Source organism: Larimichthys crocea, chromosome VIII (genome assembly GCF_000972845.2).
Source record: "Larimichthys crocea isolate SSNF chromosome VIII, L_crocea_2.0, whole genome shotgun sequence".
In the NCBI taxonomy this organism is placed as follows: domain Eukaryota; kingdom Metazoa; phylum Chordata; class Actinopteri; family Sciaenidae; genus Larimichthys; species Larimichthys crocea.
The window spans coordinates 27,489,651-27,517,150 of record NC_040018.1 but is presented as its reverse complement, the minus strand read 5'-3'; the positions used below and the strand labels follow the sequence as shown (position 1 = coordinate 27,517,150).

General features: G+C 52.7%; 3 protein-coding genes and 1 long non-coding RNA gene across 8 annotated transcripts in view; 3 read left to right on the top strand and 1 right to left on the bottom strand.

Moving 5' to 3' along the window:
* Positions 1-334: 334 nt before the first annotated feature.
* xrcc2 (X-ray repair complementing defective repair in Chinese hamster cells 2) lies at positions 335-3,614 on the top strand. Its single transcript, XM_010754445.3, has 6 exons — positions 335-511; positions 1,307-1,388; positions 1,477-1,512; positions 1,586-1,735; positions 1,824-2,100; positions 3,201-3,614. Exons 1-6 carry the CDS (start codon positions 491-493, stop codon positions 3,508-3,510), a joined length of 876 nt encoding a protein of 291 aa, XP_010752747.1. The 5' UTR covers positions 335-490; the 3' UTR covers positions 3,511-3,614.
* A 1,529-nt stretch (positions 3,615-5,143) lies between these two features.
* LOC113746362 (histone-lysine N-methyltransferase 2D-like) lies at positions 5,144-14,419 on the top strand. The gene is made up of 14 exons (XM_027281742.1): positions 5,144-6,608; positions 8,591-8,806; positions 9,640-9,719; positions 9,873-10,512; positions 10,997-11,176; positions 11,264-11,286; positions 11,645-11,728; positions 11,823-11,932; positions 12,016-12,166; positions 12,254-12,422; positions 12,503-12,617; positions 12,824-12,987; positions 13,106-14,137; positions 14,307-14,419. The coding sequence occupies exons 2-14, from the start codon at positions 8,592-8,594 to the stop codon at positions 14,353-14,355; spliced, it is 3,012 nt and encodes a 1,003-aa protein (XP_027137543.1). The 5' UTR covers positions 5,144-6,608; position 8,591; the 3' UTR covers positions 14,356-14,419.
* LOC113746366 (uncharacterized) lies at positions 14,386-15,213 on the bottom strand. Of its 4 annotated transcripts, none has more exons than XR_003462804.1 (3): positions 15,191-15,213; positions 14,733-14,876; positions 14,386-14,419 (listed from the first exon to the last, which is right to left on the bottom strand). It is a non-coding gene; the product is annotated as an uncharacterized LOC113746366 (long non-coding RNA). The 4 variants fall into 4 exon arrangements; XR_003462803.1 differs by lacking the exon at positions 14,386-14,419 and adding an exon at positions 14,448-14,491; XR_003462801.1 differs by lacking the exon at positions 14,386-14,419 and adding an exon at positions 14,561-14,595.
* The window catches only part of LOC104938105 (histone-lysine N-methyltransferase 2C-like), a 29,471-nt gene continuing 16,864 nt past the window's right edge, over positions 14,894-27,500 (top strand). The window contains exons 1-18 of one of the 2 annotated variants that reach the window (XM_027281739.1): positions 14,894-17,968; positions 18,197-19,461; positions 20,672-20,767; positions 21,353-21,478; positions 22,507-22,626; positions 23,212-23,313; positions 23,434-23,538; positions 23,619-23,800; positions 24,438-24,602; positions 24,817-24,926; positions 25,038-25,100; positions 25,286-25,388; positions 25,540-25,640; positions 25,716-25,844; positions 25,943-26,047; positions 26,156-26,265; positions 26,346-26,547; positions 26,646-26,723. In XM_027281739.1, coding sequence (XP_027137540.1) covers positions 15,079-17,968; positions 18,197-19,461; positions 20,672-20,767; positions 21,353-21,478; positions 22,507-22,626; positions 23,212-23,313; positions 23,434-23,538; positions 23,619-23,800; positions 24,438-24,602; positions 24,817-24,926; positions 25,038-25,100; positions 25,286-25,388; positions 25,540-25,640; positions 25,716-25,844; positions 25,943-26,047; positions 26,156-26,265; positions 26,346-26,547; positions 26,646-26,723 — 6,052 coding nt within the window. In that variant the 5' untranslated portion in view covers positions 14,894-15,078. Of the gene's footprint in view, positions 17,969-18,196; positions 19,462-20,671; positions 20,768-21,352; positions 21,479-22,506; positions 22,627-23,211; positions 23,314-23,433; positions 23,539-23,618; positions 23,801-24,437; positions 24,603-24,816; positions 24,927-25,037; positions 25,101-25,282; positions 25,389-25,539; positions 25,641-25,715; positions 25,845-25,942; positions 26,048-26,155; positions 26,266-26,345; positions 26,548-26,645; positions 26,724-27,500 lie in introns of both variants that reach the window. The other variant, XM_027281738.1, reaches the window with a different exon arrangement.

The window sequence follows — 27,500 nt, the reverse complement described above, 5'->3', positions numbered from 1 at the left end:
CTCTTATTGTGAAAAGTCTTCTTCAGCTCTTATTGTGAAAAGTCTCCTTAAGCTTTTATTGTGAAAAGTCTCCTTAAGCTCTTATTGTGAAAAGTCTCCTTCAGCTCTTATTGTGAAAAGTCTCCGTCACCTCTTATTGTGAAAAGTCAGCTCTTATTGTGAAAAGTCTCCGTCAGCTCTTATTGTGAAAAGTCTCCTTCAGGTCTTATTGTGAAAAGTCTCCGTCAGCTCTTATTGTGAAAAGTCAGCTCTTATTGTGAAAAGTCTCCGTCAGCTCTTATTGTTTGGATCAGATGTTTCAGACGATGTGACGTCACCAGCCTCCTGTGGTCACGTGCTGGTTCTGTTTGGATCAGCGGTTTAACAAACTGTGGGTGCGCGCGCAGCACACACATTACGGTAACGACTGTCGGTCCATTACGGTAAAACGGAGGGAACCGGAAGTGAGTTCATACAGGAGCGGCGGTGTTTTGAAGAAGTCCACGATGAAATGACAGAAAGCGGCGCTCAGGTCTGACACGTTACTGTACACACAGAGAGTAATCAGAGTACTCACACGTTACTGTACTCACACGTTACTGTACACCCAGAGAGTAATCAGAGTACTGTATCATCAAGACAGATTCAGTTAAACTCAGTTTAACCCGGTTTGTAATCCCACTGTGTAACCATGACTACAGCTGTACTCAAGTATTTACTCTGATTACATTACTTCTGATCAAACAGCCAATCATCAGCCAGGTCCCCAGCAGCAGCTGATATCACTGAGTAGTCCAGGGCTGTCCTAAGTACGGCTCGGGGGCCCATCACGGCCCGCGGTCAGATGTCCTGCGGCCCTCAGCTTCATGTTTATAATATTTATAACCTGCTGATCGTCAGAGACTGTTTGTGTTTCACTGTCCACATGATAACATATATAACATATATATACATGTATATATATATGTTATATATGTTATACATCTGCAGATGTTTGTTGCAGAGCAGAGACACGTGTTGAACTGAAATGTTCACAGACTTTATCACTAATACATAATAATCATGTTTAAATGAACATTCAGGTTTTATCAGCTTCATCCAGTTTAACGTGTTCATACAGTTTATTCTGTGATCTGACTCCAGATGGGACAGAAACAAGAACTGATTTAGATTTGGTGACACTGTCGTTTAAAATAAGAGAATTGTGACAATGAAAAGAAAACTGTTAGAGAACATTTGTTTGTGAGTTTTATTTGGACATGGCTGTACTAGTCCAGTCAGCCCAGTCTGTGCTTTCAGCGCGTCACGTCTTCTGTCGTCTCTGCAGCTGTTTGCTCGGCTGGAGGCTCGCCGTTGTCTCAAGGACATCGAACCTCGTCTGTTTCCTGAAGATGGAGGACCCAACCACGGTGACTGACCGCTTCCTGTCTGCACACATCACATGACCTCAGTGAATCAAAAACAAAGTGTGCTAATGACTCTATGTTTGACTGACAGGTGAAGTGGTGGAGCTTTATGGAACGGAGGGAACAGGTGAGTTCATTTCACAGGTAACAGCTCTGGCTCAGTTTGATCTTCCTGTAAACTGTGTGTGTGTGTGTGTCAGGTAAGACGGAGTTGCTCTACCACCTGCTGTGTCGCTGTGTGTTGCCGGTGGCGACCGGAGGTCTGGAGGTTGACGTTGTGTTCGTGGACACCGACTACAGTCTGGACATGTTACGACTGGTCAGCATCCTGGACAGCAGGCTGAACGCAGGTACGCACACACACCATAGAAGAAGAAGCAGACTCACCTGCATGTTAAACACTTTGTTGACATCAGTATCATTGTGTCAACTCTGCAGGTCGTCCTACTGGCTCGTCCGCCGCCAGTTCTGATGAGGCGGCGTTGCGTTCGTGTCTGTCTCGCCTCCTGGTCGTCCATTGTTCCTCCTCCTCCCAGCTCCTCCTCACCCTTCACTTCCTGGAGACCTCCTTATCATCGCGGCCCGGCCTGGCGCTCCTCCTCATTGACAGCATCTCTGCTTTCTATTGGCTTGACCGCTGTGAGGGCGGGGCCAGCATTGCCAAGCAAGAAGAAAAGCTCAGCAAGTGTGCAGAGCTTCTGGGCCGGCTGCTCAGGTAGATATTCAACAATTAAATGGTTCTACTGGTCCTTCAGACGGTTCTACTGGTCCTTCAGATGGTTCTACTGGTCCTTCAGAATGTTCTACGTGTCCTTCAGATGGTTCTACTTGTCCTTCAGATGGTTCTACTGGTCCTTCAGGCAGTTCCTGTGATCACTGACGAGGTTCTGTGTGTACTCTAGGTGTTTCCATATTGTTCTAGTTGTCATTGAAGAAGTTTGAGGGAACCTTTAGGTTTTTGTGTCACTGAGGAGGTTGAGTTGGTCATTGAGGTGGTTCTAGGGATCCTTGTGATTATTGGTGAGGTTCTGTGTGTACTGTAGGAGGTTTTATGTGAGGTTATGTGGTTCTTGTGGTCACAGAGGAGATTAGGACTTTAGGTAGTACTAGAGGTCATTGAAATGGTTCTAGTGGTCATTAAGGATGTTCTAGGGATCCTTCAGGTTCTTGTGGTTATTAAGGATTCAAGAATCCCCTCATGTAGTTGATGTGGTCACTTTTTAGCTAGCATTAGTAATTATTAAGCAAGTTCTCAAGGCCTTGTCGGTAGTTGGGAGGTTCTAGTGGTCACCGAAGAAGTTCTAGGGATCTTTTAGGTTGTTGTTGTCTTTGAGGAGGTTCTGGAGGTTGTCGTTGAAGTGGCTCTAGGGAACTTTTAGGATCTTGTGGACATTAAGAATTTCCATATGTCATTGATGTGGTTACTGAGAAGGTTTTAGTGGTTGTTAGGGAGGTTCTGTGTGTACTGTAGGAGGTTGGGTGGTTCTTGTGTACTCACTGAGGAGGATCTTTAGGTTTAAGAGGTAGCACTAATGGTCATTAAGGAGGTTCTAGAGAACCTTTAGGTGGTTGATTCGGTCATTGTGGCATCCTTTAGGTGCTTTGGTCTTTTAGGAGGTCCGAGTAGACAAAAAGATGATTAGGGAGGTTCTTCAGGTGTTGGAGCGCCTGGATTCCGGATGGACTTGTTAGACAGCATTCTCCACCACCAATGTTTTTGTAGCTGGACAACCGGAGCTTGTCTGGAGGACCGTTAACGTGGTTTACGGTCTTTGTGGTTGAATCAGTCTCATCTGTGGCTCCTCCTCCTCTCAGAGATTACAGAATCACCGTCTTCGCCACCTGCCACGCCATCAGGAGGAGCTACAGTGAACCTTCCTCCGCCTCCACCTCCGAGTGCGACCGGCCATATCTCTGTCGCCGCTGGCAACGGCTGGTGAGCCACCGGCTGCTCTGTTCCAAGCAGGAGTCTGCAAACAACATGGCCGCCTCAGCAGGAGGCAGCAAAGAGCAGAGGAGACAGCAGGTCTTCACCGTCCACTGCACCTCCTCCTCCTCCTCCAGGACGAAGGCTCACAGGAGCAGCTCCTTCTACGTGACAGATGGAGGTGTGGAGTTTATTTGAAGTGTGGACCTTTCTTTTTATGGTCACGTTCTTTAAATGAAAACTTTCGTTATATGTTTTGTCACAGTTTAATAAAGATTTGTCATCATAAAGTGTCCGTTAAACAAAATGAAGATGGTGGATCATGGTGGGTCAGGATGAAACATGGTGGATCATGGTGGATCATGGTGGGTCATGGGTCAGGGTGGGTCAGGATGAAACATGGTGGATCATGGTGGGTCAGGATGAAACATGGTGGATCATGGTGGATCATGGTGGGTCATGGTGGATCAGGGTGGGTCAGGATGAAACATGGTGGATCATGGTGGGTCAGGATGAAACATGGTGGATCATGGTGGGTCAGGGTGGGTCAGGATGAAACATGGTGGATCATGGTGGGTCAGGATGAAACAGGGTGGATCATGGTGAGTCAGGATGAAACATGGTGGATCATGGTGGGTCAGGGTGAAACATGGTGGATCATGGTGGGTCAGGGTGAAACATGGTGGGTCAGGATGAAACATGGTGGGTCAGGGTGGATCATGGTGGGTCAGGGTGGATCATGGTGGGTCAGGTGGATCATGGTGGGTCAGGGTGAAACATGGTGGGTCAGGGTGGATCATGGTGGGTCAGGATGAAACATGGTGGGTCAGGGTGGATCATGGTGGGTCAGGATGAAACATGGTGGGTCAGGGTGGATCATGGTGGGTCAGGATGAAACATGGTGGGTCAGGGTGGATCATGGTGGGTCAGGATGAAACATGGTGGGTCAGGGTGGATCATGGTGGGTCAGGATGAAACATGGTGGGTCAGGGTGGATCATGGTGGGTCAGGATGAAACATGGTGGGTCAGGGTGGATCATGGTGGGTCAGGATGAAACATGGTGGGTCAGGGTGGATCATGGTGGGTCAGGATGAAACATGGTGGGTCAGGGTGGATCATGGTGGGTCAGGATGAAACATGGTGGGTCAGGGTGGATCATGGTGGGTCAGGATGAAACATGGTGGGTCAGGGTGGATCATGGTGGGTCAGGATGAAACATGGTGGGTCAGGGTGGATCATGGTGGGTCAGGATGAAACATGGTGGGTCAGGGTGGATCATGGTGGGTCAGGATGAAACATGGTGGGTCAGGGTGGATCATGGTGGGTCAGGATGAAACATGGTGGGTCAGGGTGGATCATGGTGGGTCAGGATGAAACATGGTGGGTCAGGGTGGATCATGGTGGGTCAGGATGAAACATGGTGGGTCAGGGTGGATCATGGTGGGTCAGGATGAAACATGGTGGGTCAGGGTGGATCATGGTGGGTCAGGATGAAACATGGTGGGTCAGGGTGGATCATGGTGGGTCAGGATGAAACATGGTGGGTCAGGGTGGATCATGGTGGGTCAGGATGAAACATGGTGGGTCAGGGTGGATCATGGTGGGTCAGGATGAAACATGGTGGGTCAGGGTGGATCATGGTGGGTCAGGATGAAACATGGTGGGTCAGGGTGGATCATGGTGGGTCAGGATGAAACATGGTGGGTCAGGGTGGATCATGGTGGGTCAGGATGAAACATGGTGGGTCAGGGTGGATCATGGTGGGTCAGGATGAAACATGGTGGGTCAGGGTGGATCATGGTGGGTCAGGATGAAACATGGTGGGTCAGGGTGGATCATGGTGGGTCAGGATGAAACATGGTGGGTCAGGATGGAACATGGTGGGTCAGGATGAAACATGGTGGGTCAGGGTGGATCATGGTGGGTCAGGATGAAACATGGTGGGTCAGGGTGGAACATGGTGGGTCAGGATGAAACATGGTGGGTCAGGGTGGATCATGGTAGGTCAGGATGAAACATGGTGGGTCAGGGTGGGTCAGGATGAAACATGGTGGGGCAGGGTGGGTCAGGATGGAACATGGTGGGTCAGGATGAAACATGGTGGGTCAGGGTGGATCAGGATGAAACATGGTGGGTCAGGGTGGATCATGGTGGGTCAGGGTGGGTCATGGTGGATCATGGTGGGTCAGGGTGGGTCATGGTGGGTCAAATTCGCAGACGACACCACCTTAGTGGGACTAATCTCTGGAGGTGACGAGACTGCTTACAGGGAGGGGTCCAGAGGCTGGTGGGGTGGTCAACACCTCTAAAACAAAGGAGGTGATCGCGGACTCCAGGAGGAGGACTGACCTGCAGCCCATCTGTGGAGAGGGTGGCCAGCTGGGCGTGCACATGGAGCTCAGATGGAGCTCCAACACCTCAGCGGTCGTGAAGAAGGTCCAACACTTTGTGAGGATCCTCAGGAGGATCAGCTTAAACTCTTCTATGTATATAATATACATGTATGGTGTTCAATCATTTAGAACTTAGAACTATAAAAGAAGTTGTCAGAACGTTCTTCGTCACACAGCTGTGCTTAGTGGTTCTGATGGTTCTGATGGTCCACTCACACTTGTCTGGTGACCCTCTGAAGGGGCTCGACCCTCAGCTTGACTAGCTGTGTGTCTGTATCTCACAGCACACAGACAGGTGTGTTGTGTTAACGTTATATTAACGTTGTTGTGACGCTCGGGTTGGACTCGGTGTGTTTGGGCACGTGCAGCAGCAGTCCGGTCCTGCTCGCGGATCCAGTCCGGGACTTCAGGTCTGATGACAGACCGCTTCACCGGAGCAGCAGATCCCTCCGCGGGGTCACACACTTTTTACAAACACAAACAGATGAAGGCGCCGTGACGCACACACGGACACACCGACGCCTCTCAGACGGGCTCCCCGGTGAATGTCGTCTGTACCCAGGCTTGAAGTGTCCGCCGCGGCCGGTGGTTCGGTTCCTCCTCTCGGTGCAGGAGTTCATGTTTTCGGGGACCTACTTCTTCTCCTGCCGTCGCTGACAGGCGGTGCTCCGGTCGCTCCCAAACATGGCCTCCATGACGGAGCGACCGCTTCAACTTTAATTTTTTCGGCAATTTTCAGAGCGAGAGCAATTTTCCTCCTTCCACGACCGCCGGGAATGTTTCCACGGGAAACCTCCTCACGCCGCGCGTCTGCAGCCGCCGTGATCCGCCGGTGAGCGCGCGCTGAGGCGGGAAGGAGAAGTTGGAAAGCTGGAGAGGAAAAAGAGAATCGCATCAAATCAGTAAGCAGCCTCCTCCTGCTCCTCCTGCTCCTCCTGCTCCTCCACCTTTCTGTCCACACCTGTGCAGGTCGGCTTCGCGCTTCTTCGGCTTCCTGCTGTAACGTGACGCTCGTCGCGCGGTTAAAGCGGGAATATGAGGAGCTAACAGCTAGCCCGCTAATGCTAACCTTATGCTAACGGCTAACGGCTAACGTTAGCAGGAAGGCTAACTACACACACACACACACACACACAGAGATACACACACACACAGAGATACACACACACACACACACACACAGAGATACACACACACACACACAGATACACACACACAGACACACACACACACACAGAGATACACACACACACAGATACACACACACACACACAGAGATACACATACACACATACACACACACAGATACACACACACACACACACACAGATACACACACACACACAGAGATACACACACACACACAGAGATACACACAGAGATACACACACACAGAGATACACACACACGGACACACACACACAGAGATACACACACACACACATACAGAGATACACACACACACTCAGATACACACACACACACACACACACAGAGATACACACACATACACACAGAGATACACACACACGGACACACACACACATACAGAGATACACATATACACACACACAGATACACACACACACAGATACACACCTCTGTGTGTGTGTGTATCTGTGTGTGTATTTGTGTGTGTGTGTGTGCGCTGTAACACACTGCTGAGGTCAGTCAGCTCTTCCCTGGGTGGAGGTTGGCTCCATCAGCTCAGTCTGTGCTCCATCAGGAGCTCCGGCTGTCTCCTCCATCAGGAGCTCCGGCTGTCTCCTCCATCAGGAGCTCCGGGTGTCTCCTCCATCAGGAGCTCCGGGTGTCTTCTCCTTCAGGAGCTCCGGGTGTCTCCTCCATCAGGAGCTCCCCTCCCTGACCTCTGTCTGTGGGCTGACAGCAGCACCTCTGTCCCCTCGTCCTCTCCGCCTGCTCCTCAAAGTGACAGAACCTGAACACCTGAGCTTCTTCTGGATCTCATGGGCCCGGTCCCGACCTGTAGCAGGTGTTGGGGTTCTGGGCTCTGTGGTAGCAGGTCACAGTGCGGGTCTGGATCGAAGCAGTCACCGCAGACTGGACTCTCAGGAACCCCAGACGAGTCGAAAGACCTGCTGCTGGATCACACTGCTGTGTTCTACCGGACTCTACCGGACTCTACCTGACTCTACCACACTCTACCACACTCTACCGTACTCTACTTGACTCTACCGGACTCTACTTGACTCTACTGTACTCTACCGGACTCTACTTGACTCCGACTCTACCGTACTCTACCGTACTCTACCGTACTCTACTTGACTCTACCGTACTCTACCGTACTCTACCGGACTCTACTTGACTCTACCGTACTCTACCGTACTCTACCGGACTCTACCGTACTCTACCGTACTCTACCGGACTCTACTTGACTCTACCGGACTCTACCGGACTCTACCGTACTCTACTTGACTCTACCGTACTCTACTTGACTCTACCGTACTCTACTTGACCCTACCGGACTCTACTTGACTCTACCGTACTCTACTTGACTCTACTTGACTCTACCGGACTCTACTTGACTCTACCGGACTCTACCGGACTCTACTTGACTCTACCGTACTCTACCGGACTCTACTTGACTCTACCGGACTCTACTTGACTCTACCGGACTCTACTTGACTCTACCGGACTCTACTTGACTCTACCGGACTCGCTCTGATCGATCGATGGGTGATCGTTACGTGACTGAGGTGTAAACAGTTAGCTAACAATGTACCTGTGTGTACTCTGTGTGTATTCTGTGTGTACTCTGTGTGTACTCTGTGTGTACTCTGTGTGTATTCTGTGTACTCTGTGTGTACTCTGTGTGTATTCTGTGTACTCTGTGTACTCATGTTTGTCTCTCTCTTTTACCCAGAATGCCGTCTGAGGAGCCTCGGGACAGAGGTCCGGCTCCCCCCGTCACTCGGGCCGGACGCAGCGCTCAGCTGGCCAAAGCCGCCGCCACCTCTGCCACTAGCCCCGCCCTGGAGAGGCGGTCTCGTGGGCGACCTCGGAAAGATGGGAGCAGCGGCCGCTCTGGGCCTCCCACGCCTCCTCCACCTCCTCCTCCACCTCCCAAATCAAGGAAGAAGTAAGTGTGACTGGATCAGGACGTCTGAGGTCAGACCTGGTGCTGATCCAGATGTCTGTGTGTGTCTGTGGCACACCTGTCCAGATGTGTCTGTGTGGCACACCTGTCCAGATGTGTCTGTGTGGCACACCTGTCCAGATGTTCATAGGTGCTCTTCAGTGGGCGTGGCCTAACATGGCGCTTCCTGTTGACCCTCTCAGGAATTTCCAACTTTGTGCTGTGACCGAAACACAGCATGAGTTTTTTTAACGTGTGTGTGTGTGTGTGTGTGTGTGTGTGTGTGTGTGTGTTGTGGTGAGCTAGATCTGTTGAAGAGGAAGTGGTTAAGTTGCATGCTGGGTAATGAGCAGTGGGCGGGAGGTGCATGTCTGACTGAATCTACTCCAGGTTTTACCTCCTGCCACACACACACACACACACACACACACACACTCTGTGTCATCATGTTTACCTGAACACCTGGTCAAAGTTCATCTGACACTAAACAAATCACTAGAAAACCACCAGAGAACGCCCAGAGAACCAGCGCGTTCCTGTTCTGGGTCAGAGGTTCTGTTCTGGGTCAGAGGTTCTGTTCTGGGTCAGAGGTTCTGTTCTGGGTCAGAGGTTCTGTTCGGTCTGGCTGTGTTTTTTAGGAATCACGTTAATATGAGGAAGTAAAGAAAACTCTACTTCCTGTTTCATGAACTTCCTGTTTGAGGCTGTAACATTTGTTCAGTTGGTCACCATAGCAACGTAATCAACTTCATTAAGACAAGCACGTCCCACAGGTGTCCCTGTGCAGCGACCTGTTGTACTGACGTGTGTGTGTGTGTGTGTGTGTGTGTGTGTAGGGGGCGGAGTCGAGGCCGAGCCCAGGTAGAGGATGAAGAGAGCATGGACACAACGGAGAAGAAACTCCCCCAGAAGACAGGTGAGACGCTTCGTTTAACCTAACCTGATAACTGATGATCCTCAAGACTGTCTAAAACCTGGACGTAGTCTCTGTGACGTCCCCGCAGACTGTCAGGTTCTGTTTTTTAGTTTTTGAATTAAATGTGTTTTTATGTTGCTTTTGTGTGCACAGAGGTGAAGGAGGTGAAGGAGGTGAAGGAGGTGAAGGAGAAGCCAATAGGACGCCGTCGGTCAACCTCCAGGAGAAAATCCAGTGTGAACCCTGAACCCAAACATGACCCTGATACTGACCCTGACCCTGAACCCAGCCAGGCCCGCTTGAGTCCAGAACCTGAGCCGGACCCCCCTCACCCTGGCCCCATAGTCCCAGAGTCTAGCTCAGAACCACCTCCAAGCGCTGAGGAGGAGGACAGAACCAGCCCTGCTCCTGCCGCCTCGCTCCTGGCCTTTAGCCCAGGACCAGCTTCCAGTCCTGGGGAAGAACCTCCAGTCAGTCCCCCGCCCTGTTCTCCATCCCTCAGCCCGGTTCATAGCCCAGTATCTGATCCTGTGGAGGAGGACCGGCCCAGTCCAACTTCCAGCCCTGCCCCCATGGAGGTGGACTGTTATCCTAGCACGGTTCCCATGGAGACGGAGGGCGGCTTGGCCAGTCTCATGGAACAGAGTCCGGCCTCAAGTCCCTGCTTCAGTCCTCCGGTGTCCCCCTGTCCCCAACTGGAGGACGAGGTCTCACTGTCTCCTCTGTTCCAGCGCTGCCTGTCAGAGGAGTCCGGGAGCTCGCCCACCCCGAGCCTGGGACACACCAAAACACGGTGTGTGTCTGTGTGCGTGTGTGTCTGTGTGTGTCTGTGCGTGTGTGTCTGTGTGTGCGTGTGTGTCTGTGTGTGTCTGTCTGTGTGTGTCTGTGTGTGCGTGTGTGTCTGTGTGTGTCTGTGCGTGTGTGTCTGTGTGTGCGTGTGTGTCTGTGTGCTTGTGTGTCTGTGCGTGTGTGTCTGTGTGTGTGAGTGTGCGTGTGTGTCTGTGTGCGTGTGTGTGTGTGTGTCTGTGCGTGTGTGTGTGTGTGTCTGTGCGTGTGTCTCTGTGCGTGTGTGTCTGTGCCTGTGTGTGTGTGTCTGTGCCTGTGTGTGTGTGTGTGTGTGTGTGTGTGTGTGTGTGTGTGTGATGGCCTGCCCTCACAGTAACATTCTGTGATGTTCCGTGTTTGTTTGGACCGTTGGTTCCGTGATGCCATCTGAAACATATGAATACATGTGACTGTCTCTCTCTCTCTGTCCGTCGGTGTCTCTCGCCCCGCAGTCTGAAGCAGTGTGCCTTCTGTTACCGTGGTGACGACCCTCCTCTGGGTCAGGGTCGCCTGGTGGTGTTTGGCCCGACGCCCGGCTACATCCCGCTCCACATCCTCAACCGCCGCGCCTCCTCCGACCGTGACAACGACTGCCACGACCACTGCTACCGCGGTGACCAGGCCCCGCCCACGTGAGTGGCCTCTCACTTCTGTGTTTTCAAAATAAAAGTCGACCCACATGTGTAAGAGTGATCAATGATGTGTGTGTGTGTGTGCAGGTGCAGCAGTCCAGAACAGTGTGGTGAGTATTCTCTGTTCATACTAACTGAAGTCATCCCACTGTGTAACTATGTCCAGCTGTACTCGAGTATTTACTCTGATTACATTACTCCTGATCAAAAACTAGCGAGTTGGCAACTTTGCTAACAGCCAATCATCAGCCAGGTCCCCAGCAGCAGCTGATCTCACTGCCTAGTCCAGCAGCAGTCAGCCCAGCTCGGCGTCTGTCTTTCAGCCTTTTATTTCACCAAGCTCTCACCAACCACTAAAAGTCAGTCCCACATTTACTCTCAGTTCAGTTGGTGTGGGACTTTGTGCCGTAAAGCGTCCCGTATGCACGTGTAGCAGAGTTGAAGTGTGATCCCTGTTTGATGTTGCAGAGTCTTCCTCAGAGTTTGTGGAGCAGCTCGGACCCATCGGCCTTCCACACGACATCAACGTCCAATCACTGTTCGACCCCACAGGTACAGGAAGCTACAGCCTCACCTCCTCTGCTGTTCTTTCCTTCCTGCCCTCCATCCACACTGTGTGTGTTTGTGTGTGTGTGTGTGTGTTCAGGTCAGTGCTGTGCCCACCTGCAGTGTGCAGCCTGGTCGGAGGGGGTGTGTCGCGGCGAGGGCCAATCACTGCTCTACGTGGACAAAGCCATCGACTCAGGAAGCACGCAGGTGTGTTTGTGTGTGATCACATGTTCAGGAGGAGTGTAGTTTTACAGCCGCACTAAGTCACGCCTCCTCTCTCACCTGTCCAGGTGTGTGCGTTCTGCTGTCGGCTCGGAGCGTCGCTGCGTTGCCGGGAGACAAGTTGTGGGCGGAGCTACCACTTCCCGTGTGCTGCTGCCGCCGGAGCTCACCTGGACTGGACCGAGAGACACACACTGTGTCCAAGACACACACACACAGGTACACACACAAACTGAGCTACCGTTACACACACACACACACGCTGCTGTGTGTTTACTGTTTCCTGATGTGTCTTCGTCTCTGCAGCGTCCTCGCAGTGCATGTTGTGTTCGGGTGGCGATGTCAGCGGTCTGTTGATGTGTTGTTGCTGTGGTAACCGTTACCATGGCAGCTGCCTGGACCCCCCTCTGGCTCCCTCCCTCCTGTGTCGGGCCGGCTGGCAGTGTCCTCAGTGTCGAGTGTGTCAGAGGTGCAGGTAAGACATGATGCAGTCAGCCGCTCACCTGAGATGTGACGGAGGGAGGGTCACTCACCTCGTCTCTCCCTCTGCGGCAGGTTACAAGGCGATGACGGCGTGTTGCTGGTGTGTGAGCGCTGTGATAAATCCTACCACACACACTGTCTCACTCCACCTCTGAATCACACACCGAGCACCGGCTGGAGCTGCAAGGTGAGCTGAAGTCGACGTACACACCGTGTCTAAATATTTATGTAAATATATGTGTTATATTTATATATACTGCCCCCCGCAGGAGGTCAATGATAACAGTCAGGGCCACTTGGTCACACTGGTCAACTTGTCTTTAATTATATATAATGTGTGTGTGTGTGTGTGTGTGTGTGTGTGTGTGTTTTTAAAATATCTCTCTCTTCCAGAACTGCAGAATCTGCCGCCGCTGTGGTGTGAGGTCATCAGGTCAATGGGCCAATCACCCGTTTCTGTGCGAGTCATGTGACCTGGCCCTGCCCTGCCCTCTCTGTGACCGTGCTCCTGACCTCTGCACACCACAGGACTATCTAACATGTATCTGCTGCTATAGGTACACACACACACACACACACACACACACACACACACAGTCCATCTGGTGTTTGTTCCACTTCCTGTAGCCCTTCACATTAAAAGCCCTGAAAATACCTGTTCTTGCTGTGTTGCAGGTGTGTCCACACACAGTGTGTTGTCCAGGCTGGGGAGGGCAGGGCGGGGTCTGAAAGTTACGTCTGCTCCACCTGCAGGCCTCAGGAGAAGGAGCTAATCCCATTCACTCCAACCCCTCACAGTTCTCCCCCTGCCCCGCCCACACAGCCACCAATGGCAGGTCACACAGAGGCTCCACCCATCAGGAGCACCACTGATAGCCCAGTCCAGCTCATCTGTTCAGAACCACCACAGAGCCCGAACAGGACCCTCTGTACACTACCACAGCAAAACCTTACCCCACCTCAACCTGATCCCATGGAGCTCCAGAGTGCTGCTCCATCAAACCCTGAACCCACAGAGCTCTATCATAGTCCTGCTCATCCTGAACCCACAGAGCTCTATCATAGTCCTGCTCATCCTGAACCCACAGAGCTCCATCATAGCCCTGCTCAACCTGATCCCACAGAGGTCCATCATAGTCCTGCTCATCCTGAACCCACAGAGGTCCATCATAGTCCTGCTCATCCTGAACCCACAGAGCTCCATCATAGTCCTGCTCAACCTGATCCCACAGCGGTCCACCATAGTCCTGCTCATCCTGAACCCACAGAGCTCCATCATAGTCCTGCACCTTCTCACCCTGAACCCACAGAGCTCAACCATAGTCCTGCTCCATCAAACCCTGAACCCACTGAGCTCCACCATAGTCCTGCTCCATCAAACCCTGAACCCACAGAGTTCCACCATAGTCCTGCTCCATCAAACCCTGAACCCACAGAGCTCAACCATAGTCCTGCTCCATCAAACCCTGAACCCACAGAGCTCCACCATAGTCCTGCTCCATCAAACCCTGAACCCACAGAGTTCCACCATAGTCCTGCTCCATCAAACCCTGAACCCAGAGAGCTCCACCATAGTCCTGCACCTTCTCATCCTGAACCCACAGAGCTCCATCATAGTCCTGCACCTTCTCATCCTGAACCCACAGAGCTCCATCATAGTCCTGCACCTTCTCATCCTGAACCCACAGAGCTCCACCATAGTCCTGCTCCATCAAACCCTGAACCCACAGAGTTCCACCATAGTCCTGCTCCATCAAACCCTGAACCCAGAGAGCTCCACCATAGTCCTGCACCTTCTCATCCTGAACCCACAGAGCTCCATCATAGTCCTGCACCTTCTCATCCTGAACCCACAGAGCTCCACCCCCATAGTCTGTCAACCTGAACTTACTGACTCCACCATAGTTCTGCTTCACTCACCTTGACCCATGGAGCTCCATCTATTCCTGGTCACCGAACCCACAGAGCTTCATCATAGCCCTGCTCATCCTGAACCCACAGAGCTCCATCAAGAGTCCTGCTCAACCTGAACCCACAGAGCTCCATCATATCCTGGTCAACCTGAACCACAGAGCTCCATCATAGCCTGCTCACCTGACCCACAGAGCTCCATCATAGTCCTGGTCAACACTGAACCCACAGAGCTCCACATTGCCCTCCTCAACCTGAACCCACAGAGCTATCAAGCCCTGCTCAACTCAACCCACAGAGCTCACCATAGCCCTGCTCAACCTGAACCCACAGAGCTCCACCATAGCCTGCTCAACTCTGAACCCACAGAGCTCCATCTAGTCCGCTCAACCTGAACCCACAGAGCTCCATCATAGTCCTGCTCAACCTGAACCCACAGAGCTCCATCATAGCCCTGCTCAACCTGAACCCACAGAGCTCCATCATAGCCCTGCTCAACCTGAACCCACAGAGCTCCATCATAGTCCTGCTCAACCTGACCACAAGGCTCCATCTAGCCTGTCAACCGAACCCAAAGAGGTCCATCATAGCCCTGCACCATCTAACCCTTGAACACCACAGAGCTCCATCATAGCCCTGCACCATCGAACCCTGAATCCACAGAGCTCCATCATAGCCCCGCTCAACCTGAACCCACAGAGCTCCACTATAGTCCTGCACCATCTAACCCTGAACCCATGGAGCTCCATCATAGTCCTGCACCATCTAACCCTGAACCTACGGAGCTCCACCATAGTCCTGCACCATCGAACCCTGAATCCACAGAGCTCCATCATAGCCCCGCTCAACCTGAACCCACAGAGCTCCACTATAGTCCTGCACCATCTAACCCTGAACCCATGGAGCTCCATCATAGTCCTGCACCATCAAACCCTGAACCCACGGAGCTCCACCATAGTCCTGCACCATCTAACCCAGAACCCAGGGAGCTCCACCATAGTCCTGCACTGTCACAACCTGAATCCACAGAGCTCCATCATAGTTCTGCTCAACCTGAACTTACAGAACTCCATCATAGTCCAGTACCACCTCACCCTGGTCCAACCAAGCTCCAAGAAGGCCTTGAATCACTTAACCCTGAACCCACAGAGCTCCACCATAGTCCTGCTCCATCAAACTCTGGTCCAACGGAGCTCCAAGAAGGCCTTGAATCACTTAACCCTGGTCCAACAGAACACCAGGAAAGCCTCCGCCTTAGTCCAGCAGAGCTTCCACAGAGTCCTACACATTTTCACTCTGGCCCAGCAGAACTTCATAAAAGTCCTACGCTGAGCGCAGCAGGGTCTCCCGAGCTACAGCAAAGTGTGACTTCCATGCAGTCTCAGCAAAGTCCTCTGCAAATTGGTCACTCCTCTTTTGGTTGTACCCAGAATTCCACAGAAGGTCAGCTTAACTTTGAGTCTCAGCAGAGTCCAATGCGAGGTAGTTTCTTGTCTTGTAGCCATGCATATTCTCTAGAACCTGCAGAGCCTCAGCTGCCACACAGTCCTGTTCAGGACTACAGACCATGTAGTACCCACATCATCACACAGCCTCAGCACAGTCCCCCACAGAGACAGCATAGTCCTACGCCACATAGTCCTGCACGAGTCGGCACATTGCATTCAAAGAGTCCCACACAGGATTCTAAACCTACACTGGACCAGGAGAGCCCTGGATCAAGCAGCCCTGCACAGGACATTTCAACACTGGACCAGGACCTCTCAGCAAGAAGAGACACCTCTCTGAGGCCTATTTCGGCTCCATGTAGCCCATCACCGGCCCCACTTAGAGCCACACAGTGTAGTCTGTCACAGCCTGCGAGCCCGGTACAGGCCCACTTTGCACCACCTGTCAGGCCTTCAGAACTTAGCCTACTTCCTTCTCAGCTTGCTACACAATCAGGAGTTGCAAAGGAATGTACCCAAACCGGTAGCACAAAGCTGAAGTCCTCGGAGCTGACTCCTAACCTTGATGGCCAAACACTGGAAAGTAGCCCTGCCCCTCTTAGCCCCACAGTGCCCGCTGAGAGCTGTGGCACCAATGGCAGCCTGACGCTCAGCCTGGACCATTCGAGCCCCATTCCCGTCCCTGCCATACCCACACCAGAAAGCCTTTTTCACGTTAGCGCTTCAGTGGAACACAGTAGCCTGACCCACTCAGCTCGTGCTGATGAAACCGAGGCGAGCCACGTTCATCACAGTCCTTCTTGTGACAGCCCATCACACTCCACAGAAGCTGTTGAAGGTAACAGCAGCCCCACATATATCCTAAATATCTCAGCTGGTTCAAGCCCGAAGCCTGAACAGGACAGTCAAGTGATATCTAGCCCTACGCCTCTGGCCTGTACGAGTCCCATGCCAGAGGAGACTAGCCCCTCAGCAGTACAGGATAGACCCATTCAGTCCATCCCATGTCAAGATGAGATGGAAGTGGCGGTCGAGCCCCCCTGTCATTTTATTCAGTCAGAAACTAGTCCCAGTCATCGTAGCTCCACTTCAGACAGTCCAGTTCATGCTAGCCCATTCAGCGCAGAAGCTGACAGTTATGCTCAAGACAGAACTAGCCCCTCCGTTTGTAGTTTTTCAGAGTCCGTACAGACTCAGACAAGCCAAAGTCCCTCACATGTCCAGACTACCTGCAGTCCTTCACAGGTGAGCCCCCTGCCACCTCCAACTAGCTTTAGTCCTCCACACTGTAGGCTGACTCATACTAGCCCAGCTAGTAGCTCTGTTAGCCACACTCTGAGCCATAGTGGCCAGACAAGTTCCCGCTCTGCTAGCCTAACTGATGTTGGTGTCATCTACAGTCCACCTAGGTCTAGTCCTGCAGGTCAAACTAGTCCTGTTCACACAGAAAGCACCTCCAGTAGTGTCCACTCAGGCCCAGTCCAAAGACAGACCCCCTCATTAGCTAGCACAACATACAGCAGCCCTGCACATGCTACTGTGGCTTGTGTTAGCCCACCTCACAGTCCAGCTCAGGCCAGTGAAACATATCGTAGCCTCACAGGTAGCCCCCATTCTAGCCCAGCTCCCGACACTGTAACCAGTCCCAGAACCGAGAGCTCTGTTCTTCCGAGCGTGGTCCAGCTTGGTTCTGGTCTTTGCGAACCGACAGACCGTATTAGGCAGACAAGCCCGACACCTGCCACGTCATCTGCTGTTAGCCCTGTCCGGGTCAGCCAGTGCCCAGCTAGTCCTCCTCACAGCCCCGACGGGTCTGCTGTTGAAAACCAACAAAGTGCTGCCTTGGGAAGCCCCTGGTGTCAAAGAGCATCCAGCCCTATTGATGCTACATCCACTCAGGCTATCCCAGGTCAGGCTAGCCCTGTCCGTTCTAGTCCCACTCAGGATAACACTGCGATGCCTAGCACTAGTCCCCCACCCTCACAGGTCAGCCCTCCTCACACACAAGCTCTAGATAGTCCTGTCCTTACCAGCTCCGAGTGGCCCGGGGCTAGTCCTAGTCCAGATTCTGTTGGCCCTGTTCTTGCCAACCCTGAGCAGTCTGAAACCAGTCCTGGTGTTCATGGCCCCGTGCAGCCTGATGCTGGTCCTGGAAGTCCGCCACAGACCATCACAGTGGGTGAGTTTAGTTTTGACTTCAGAGAGCTATGGAAACTGGAAGCAGTCAGTCACACATTTGACTTCCTCTGTTTTCTTGTGATAACGAGTTTATTTCATTAATTTATTTCATTCTTTAACTCGACGTCTAAAATGATGTCGTCATCTCGAAAACGTCGGAAATGAAATGTGTGAATGTTTGACTGCTCCAGGCTTCCGTAGAGTTTCTAACATCCTCCTCTTCCTCCAGACCTCTGCGAGGAGCAGCAGCAGGGAGAAGCTGAGGTGGAGGACCTTTATCACACAACAGAAGATGAGGAGCCTGTTGAGAGTGCAGGAAGAGAGGAGGAGGAGGAGCAGCAGCAGCAGGAGGAGCAGCAGCAGCAGAGCACCTCACTCTGTCATCCTGCAGGTAGGGAGGTCGGTCCTCCCTCACCTGTGGTTCAGTCCAGCTCAGGTGAAGCGCTCACACCGACCTCTCTCTGTGCAGGAGTCCAGCTGGGATCTGATCAGTCTGCTCCTTCCTCCCCTGTCCTCCCACAAACTGCTCCCCCCTCCCCCCTAACCACCACATCACACTCTGCCTTACCCCTCCAAAAGACTTGCAACTCCCCCTCATCTTCACCTCCTGCTTCTCACGTCACCTCGCCACAGTCTGCATCTCCTCCTCCTCTGAGAGCTGGCTCTCTGGAGGCCTCTCCGTCCTCCCCTCACAGGACTGCCTTACTCCCCTGCTCCTCCTCCTGCTCCCCCCACACCCCTCTAGAGGAGGAACTGACCAATCAACAAGAGGCGGAGGCGGCAGAGGGAGCGGAGGCAGTGCTCGAGGATGGAGCATTTTCCTGTCATGTGATGTCAGCGGGTGACGACAGGCAACCACAGAGCCAGTTTGAACCTGTTGCTGTGGCAACAGAAGCCGCCAGAGATGAGCACCAATCACATGCTGAGCCTTCGGAGTGGGAGGAGGAGGAGGAGCAGCAGGAGGAGGAGCAGGAGCCAACAGTGTCTGACGTGGCTGCTGCTGGTGAGGCGGTTGCCGGGCAACAGCAAATGAGAGAGGAGCAGGATGCAAAGGAGGAAGAGCAGGGAGAGGGAGTGAGAGGTAGGACGGATGAAGAGGAGGTGGAGGAGGCGAGGGAGGGCACTGAGCAGGAGGAGCAATCAGATGTGGAGGAGGAGCCGGTGAGCCCTGTTTTGGAGCTGGACCCCTCTTTGGACATGGAGGTGATGGAGCTGATGACCTCCTCTCCTCCCCCCTCCTTCCTACACCTCTCCTCCCCCAGCCCTCCTCCTTTCTCCCGCCGGGGAAAGGGTCGGATTCTCAGGCCTCCACACTGCTCCTCCTCCAGGCCTTCAGACGACCTCTCCATCCGACTCAGGCAGTCTCCTTTCTCCACTGAGGCCTCCCCCGAGACCTCCCCCACCAGACTTCCCATCACCCCACCTCCTCTGTCTCCACCCTCACCTCCTCTGCGCTCCCCCCCCCCTGCCAGGGAGTCTCCACCTCTCTCCAAGGTAACTCCAACAGGAGACAGCTGTCTCCTCATCTCCTCCTCTTTGTTTCCTCCTCTGTGACTCATCTCGGTGTCCTCCATGACAACTCCTTCCTGTTTCTTCCTTGTCTTCTCTCTCTGTCTGACTCCTCCTCCTGTTATGACACCTCCTCTTCTGTTATGACTCCTCCTCCTGATTTCTGACTCCTCTTCCTCTGTGATGTCTGACACCTCCTCCTCTGTTATGACACCTCCTCCTCTGTGTTGTCTGACACCTCCTCTCTAATGTCTGACACCTCCTCCTCTCTGACTTCTCCTATCTTCTCCTCTGTGTTGTCTGACACCTCCTCCTCTGTTATGACACCTCCTCTGTGTTGTCTGACGCCTCCTCCTCTGTTATGACACCTCCTCCTCTGTGATGTCTAACACCTCCTCTCTGACTCCTCCTGTCTCCTCCTCTGTGTTGTCTGACACCTCCTCCTCTGTGTTGTCTGACTCCTCCTCCTGTGTTGTCTGACACCTCCTCCTCCTCTCTGACTTCTCCTGTCTCCTCCTCTGTGTTGTCTGACACCTCCTCCTCCTCCTCTCTGACTCCTCCTCTGTGTTGTCTGACACCTCCTCCTCCTCCTCTCTGACTCCTCCTCTGTGTTGTCTGACACCTCCTCCTCCTCTCTGACTCCTCCTCTGTGTTGTCTGATTCCTCCTCCTCTGTGTTGTCTGACACCTCCTCCTCCTCCTCTCTGACTCCTCCTCTGTGTTGTCTGACACCTCCTCCTCCTCCTCTCTGACTCCTCCTCTGTGTTGTCTGACACCTCCTCCTCCTCTTCTCTGACTCCTCCTCTGTGTTGTCTGACACCTCCTCCTCCTCTCTGACTCCTCCTCTGTGTTGTCTGATTCCTCCTCCTCTGTGTTGTCTGACACCTCCTCCTCCTCCTCTCTGACTCCTCCTCTGTGTTGTCTGACATCTCCTCCTCCTCCTCTCTGACTCCTCCTCTGTGTTGTCTGACACCTCCTCCTCCTCTTCTCTGACTCCTCCTCTGTGTTGTCTGACACCTCCTCCTCTCTGACTCCTCCTCTGTGTTGTCTGACTCCTCCTCCTCCTCTCTGACTCCTCCTCTGTGTTGTCTGACTCCTCCTCCTCCTCTCCTCCTCCTCCTCTGTGTTGTCTGACTCCTCCTCCTCCTCTCTGACTCCTCCTCTGTGTTGTCTGACTCCTCCTGTCTCCTCCTCAGGCTCTCCTCGTGCTCCCTCTCACTCCTAAGATCGGGATGGGTAAACCGGCGATCTCTAAGAGGAAGTTCTCTCCGGGCAGAGCGCGGATCAAACAGGTACGTGACCTTTGACCTGTGTGTGTGTGTGTGTGTGTGTGTGTGTGTGTGTGTGTGTCAGATGTCATGTGACCTGCTGGGTCCAATCAAAATCAATCCTCTCTCAGGGGATGATGGGAAATATCTTGTTAGGCGTTAAAAGATCCAAAAACACACACAGAACCAGTGCTGCTGCTCCTCCTCCTCCTCCTCCTCCTCCTCCTCCTCCTCCTGCTGCTCCTCCTCTCCTGACGTGGCCTCCATCCTTCCTGTTCTTCAGCATGTTCACACACAGATCACATGATCGTTGCATGGCGCTGTGTGTCGTGTCGTGGATGCTGATTGGTGCGTTACCACAGGCAGCTAGTGAGGTCATCAGTGAGGTCATCAGTGAGGTCATGTGACATACGTGTATGACTGTCCTGACTGGTTGCATGTTGTTGTCATGGTAACATTGTGTCATCATGACTTCCTGTTTTGCCTGATTTTATTTTTCAGTTTGAGTTTTTGTGGCTGTCGCATTTATGTCATTTTGTCCTCCTGCTCCTCCTCCTCCTGCTCCTCCTCCTCCTCCACCTCCTCCTCCTCCTCCCCCCTCTAACTCAGGGTTCGTGGTGGAGTAATCGCAGGGCGGTGAGCCCCCCCTCATCCTCCCAGGATTCCATGGGGGAGGGAGGGTGGGACAGCCCTAAGCCCCGTCCACCGGACTCCCCCCTCTGGAGCATGAGAGTGGTAAAAGAAGCACACCTCTAACTGTAACTCAGCTGACTAACACCGCCCGTCTGGGATGTAACAGTGTGAAAAACAACTGTGTGTGTGTGTGTGAAGGTGGAGGCTGCTGCAGGGTGTCTGTAGGTCCTGGAAAGTCTTGAATTCATGTCCTTGATTCATTGAATACTTAATATGGAGCCTTTCAAATACAGATGTACCGATCCTGATGTTGAAGAAAATTCTAGGTCAGGTATTGTAACAATGACGGCTACCTGCAACACCTGCGCAGTAAATGTTCCGAGGGGCGTATCGGATCGGTATCGGCTGGTACTGAACCTCGGGTATCGGATCAGTACTGAACCTCGGGTATCGGATCAGTACTGAACCTCGGGTATCGGATCAGTACTGAACATCAGGTATCGGATCAGTACTGAACCTCGGGTATCGGCCGGTACTGAACCTCGGGTATCGGATCAGTACTGAACCTCGGGTATCGGATCAGTACTGAACCTCGGGTATCGGTATCGAAGGTGAAAAAGCGGATCAGTGCATCCCAACAACATCACAGGGTCTTCAACGCGTTAACGATGAATGTCACCGGACTCTGCGGTCCGGTCCAGTCCGTACTCCACACGGCTTACTTTGCCAGTGGGAGTCAGGTGTTTTATTTTGAAAATCCTCTGGGTTCTCTTTCTATGTGTGACTTCCTGTCAGACTTGGCGAGCTGCTCGAGCTGACAGGAAGTCAGACACAGATTTTCAAAGTAAAGTTCAGATGGTCAAACAGACAAACGGAAACTGCAGCACGTTCACACATTTAAACACACGACACACAGGCGGGGAAAACTCCTAAAACACTCCTCTACTCCTCCTCCCTCTCCATCCTCACCCTCCTCTTTCCCTCCTCCTTTCTCTCCTCCTCCTCTTTTCTCTCCTCCTTTCTCTCCTCTTCCCCCTCTTTTCTCTCCTCCTCTTTCCCTCCTCCTTTCTCTTCTACTCCTCCTCTTTTCCCTCCTCCTCCTCTTTTCTCTTTTCTCTCCTCCTCCTCAGGGTCGTGGTTCAGGGTTTCCAGGCAGAAGGAGGTCCAGGGGAGGAGGTGTTGGAGGAGGAAGAGGAGCAAGAGGAAGGAGCCGGCTGAAGACTCAGGACAGTCTGACTGTGTCACCTGGAGTAAGAACACACACACACTCACAGAGCTGAATCACCATGGTAACAGAGGTGTGCGTGGCTCGGAGACAGCTCATATCAAACATGAAAGATGACCGCCGATACCTGTCTCACCTGTCTGTCTTTGTGTCTCACCTGTGTCTCTCACCTGTCTGTCTGTGTGTCTCACCTGCGTCTCACCTGTCTGTCTGTGTTTCTCACCTGCGTGTCTCACCTGTCTGACTGTGTGTCTCACCTGCGTCTCACCTGTCTGTCTGTGTGTCTCACCTGCGTGTCTCACCTGTCTGTCTGTGTTTCTCACCTGCGTCTCACCTGTCTGTCTGTGTGTCTCACCTGCGTCTCTCACCTGTCTGTCTGTGTGTCTCACCTGCGTTTCACCTGTCTGTCTGTGTGTCTCACCTGTGTCTCTGACCTGTCTGTCTGTGTGTCTCACCTGCGTGTCTCACCTGTCTGTCTGCTTGTCTCACCTGTCTGTCTGTGTGTCTCACCTGTGTCTCTCACCTGTCTGTCTGTGTCTCACCTGTGTCTCTCACCTGTCTGTCTGTGTGTCTCACCTGCGTGTCTCACCTGTCTGTCTGTGTGTGTCAGTGTGTGTATGTGGAGCCGTTCCAGCCGAAGGAAGAGGAGGAGAACTCGATGCACAACACGGTGGTGATGTTCTCCACCTCCGACCACTTCACCCTCAGACAGGTAATACCTGTCTGTCTGTCTGTACATCAGCGACATACAGAGATATATATTACTGACAACATGGTGACACTCTAACGTGTGTGTGTGTGTGTGTGTGTGTGTGTGTGTGTGTGTGTGCAGGACATGTGTGTGGTGTGTGGTAGTTTTGGTCAGGGAGCTGAAGGTCGGCTGTTGGCCTGTTCTCAGTGTGGACAGTGTTACCACCCGTACTGTGTCAACGTCAAGGTCAGTATGATGATACAGCCCACTACATTGACTGTAATCTCATTACTCTGTGTGTAATCTGATTACTCTGTTGTGTCCAGATTACCCGGGTCATCCTGACCAAAGGGTGGCGCTGTCTGGAGTGTACGGTGTGTGAGGCGTGCGGCGAGGCCAGTGACCCCGGGCGACTGTTGCTATGTGACGACTGTGACATCAGCTACCACACCTACTGCCTGGACCCGCCCCTTCACACAGTACCTAAAGGAGCCTGGAAGTGCAAGTGGTGGGTCCACCTGTCAATCACGTGTGTGTGTGTGTGTGTGTGTGTGTGTGTGTGTGTGTGCGTGTGTGTGTGTGTGCGTGTGTGTGTGTTCTTCTTTCTGACTGTGTGTGTGTGTCCTCCTCTCTGACAGTGTGTGTGTGTCCTCCTCTCTGACAATGTGTGTGTGTGTGTGTCCTCCTCTCTGACAATGTGTGTGTGTGTGTGTGTGTGTGTGTCCGTCCTCCTCTCTGACAGTGTGTGTGTGTGTGTGTGTGTGTGTGTGTGTGTCCGTCCTCCTCTCTGACAGTGTGTGTGTGTGTGTGTACTCCTCTCTGACAGTGTGTGTGTGTTCTCTCTGACAGTGTGTCTCCTTCTCTCTGACAGTGTGTGTGTGTGTGTCCTTCTCTCTGACTGTGTGTGTGTGTGTGTGTGTCCTTCTCTCTGACAGTGTGTGTGTGTGTGTCCTTCTCTCTGACTGTGTGTGTGTGTGTCCTCCTCTCTGACAGTGTGTGTGTGTATGTCCTCCTCAGGTGTGTGTGTGTGTGTGTGTGTCCTCCTCTCTGACTGTGTGTGTGTGTGTGTGTGTGTGTGTGTCCCCTCTCTGACTGTGTGTGTGTGTGTGTCCTCCTCTCTGACTGTGTGTGTGTGTCCTCCTCAGGTGTGTGTGGTGTGTGCAGTGTGGCTCCGCCTCCCCTGGGCTGCACTGTGATTGGCAGAGTAACTACAGTCTGTGTGGACCATGTGGCAGTCTGAGCCGCTGTCCTCTGTGTCAGAGACAGTACACACAGGACGACCTCATCCTGCAGTGTCAGCGGTGTGACAGGTAAACACACACACACACACACACACACACACACTGTTTACATTATGTGTGCCGAACATCCGTGTGATCAACACATTCAGACAAGTTTGTGAGATGTTGACTTCAGAGAAACTTTATAAACTTTATATAAATTGTCTACAACTAATTTGTCTGCCTGTCTGTCTGCCTACCTGCGTGTCTGTCTGCCTGTCTGCCTGCCTGTCTGTCTGTCTAGGTGGGTCCACGCTGTGTGTCAGGGTCTGAGCACTGAAGATGAGGTGGAAGTTGCTGCTGATGAAGGCTTCGACTGCTCGCTGTGTCGGACACACGGACGTGGCTCCTTTGGTAAAAACACACACACTGATCTTAATGAAGACCCGCCCCTCACATGCAGACCTCCTGCTCATGTTTGTGTGTGTGTGTGTGTGTGTGTGTGTGTGTGTGTGTGTGTTTCAGGGAGGTCGGACAGCTTTGAGTCTCCTTACATGGCTCAGATCATCTCCAGGATCAGAGAGCCTGGTCAGTCTGAACTCACCTGTGCACATATTTAAACATGACCCGTTTACTACAGTGAACACGGACATGTTGTCATGGCTACAGTGAACACAGACATGTTGTCATGGCAGCCCACGTCCTAAGCTCTGAACTGTGTGAACATGTATGACGAAGTCAGTGATCATGTATGTTGTGTTTCACTTCAGCAGACACAAAGACGTACACTCAGGACGGAGTGTGTCTCACAGAGTCGGGTCTCTCTCACCTGCAGTCTCTGGTTGAGCCTCTAACGTCACCGCGCAGGTACCGCAGGTAAACCAACCTCGTAGCCTTGTGCTGATTCCTGATTGGACAGTGCTACAGACGAGCACATGACTTAAGCAGCTGTTTAACCCTGACTCCACCAGACCTGATGCAGGTGAGACTAGAGAATGATCAGCTGTTTCCTGTCTGCCTCCTGCAGGTGTAAACCCAAACTGAAGCTGAGGATCATCAACCAGAACAGTGTGTCAGTCCTGCAGACTCCAGATCCCGACCCGCTCACCGAGCAGGACCATAGCCGAGGTCAGAGCCCGCACTCATGTTGGTTACCTGAACCCCAACCTTGAACCCTGAATCTGACCTCTGATCCTTGTCCAGGTGACTTGGAGTGTGAGATGAAATCTGACTCCAGCCCCGAGCGAGACCACGCCCACGGTGATGATGTCACCAAGGGGCCTGAAGTTACGGATGGCAACAAGAAGAGGAAGAGGAAACCCTACAGACCCGGTGAGGACACGGAGCAGACCTGAGTGAAATCGCCATGGAAACGTGGTCATGTGTCTCACTTATCTCCACCCGTCTCCCTTTGTCTCCACCTGTCTCAGGTATCGGGGGCTTCATGGTGCGTCAGCGTGGAGGTCGGTCCGGTCCGAGCAGAATCAAACTGTGCCGTAAAGATTCAGCAGAGGCGCTGCTGAGTCGAGACGAAGGTGAGCTCACTCACCTGTACCTGAGGATACACCCACCTCACGGATGAACCACCAGGTGAACCTGTGTGTGTGTGTGTGTGTGTGTGTGTGTGTGTGTGTGTGTTGCAGAAGTTTCCATGGAGACGGTTCCCCCTGCCGACCAGGCGATGGAGAAGGTGAAGAAGAGGTACAGGAAGAAGAAGACGAAACTGGAGGAGGCTTTCCCGTCTTATCTGCAGGTAACACACACACACACACACACACACACAGTGCACTCAGTAGATCCTTGCGTTCTGATTGGCTGTCCCTCCTTGTCCAGGAGGCATTCTTTGGGCGGGATCTTCTGGACTGCAGCCGACAGGTAGACAGGAGGGTGGGACCAGAGACATCAGGTGGCAGCCAATCAGGAGCAGTGACAGATGGCACGAAAGGAGCGGTCCCTGGATTACACGGCCCCACCTCCTCTGGGCTACAGGTCGGCGCCATGGCAACCAACGTCATCAAGAAGCCGGGAACGCTGCGTGAGTTCATCTGTCTTTTTAAAAATCATGTTTGTGTGTGTGTGTGTGTGTGTATGTGTGTATATGTGATCATGGTGTGTGTGTGTGTTACCATCCAGCCATGTCGGAGGAAGCTCTGTTGGATCTGTCTGATGTTCTCAACACTGATCCTCACATACTGGCTACAGGACACACAGGTACACACACACACACACACACACACACACACACACACACACACACACACACACACAAAAGGCTTCAGGTGGAGTCACAGTCTGACCGGGTCCGGACACGACAGAGTCCATACCTCTCTGACCATGACTGTGCGTATCTGCTCTCTGACCATGACTGTGCGTATCTGCTCTCTGACCATGACTGTGCGTATCTGCTCTCTGACCATGACTGTGCGTATCTGCTCTCTGACCATGACTGTGCGTATCTGCTCTCTGACCATGACTGTGCGTATCTGCTCTCTGACCATGACTGTGCGTATCTGCTCTCTGACCATGACTGTGCGTATCTGCTCTCTGACCATGACTGTGCGTATCTGCTCTCTGACCATGACTGTGCGTATCTGCTCTCTGACCATGACTGTGCGTATCTGCTCTCTGACCATGACTGTGCGTATCTGCTCTCTGACCATGACTGTGCGTATCTGCTCTCTGACCATGACTGTGCGTATCTGCTCTCTGACCATGACTGTGCGTATCTGCTCTCTGACCATGACTGTGCGTATCTGCTCTCTGACCATGACTGTGCGTATCTGCTCTCTGACCATGACTGTGCGTATCTGCTCTCTGACCATGACTGTGCGTATCTGCTCTCTGACCATGACTGTGCGTATCGGCTCTCTGACCATGACTGTGCGTATCGGCTCTCTGACCATGACTGTGCGTATCTCTGACCATGACTGTGCGTATCGGCTCTCTGACCATGACTGTGCGTATCGGCTCTCTGACCATGACTGTGCG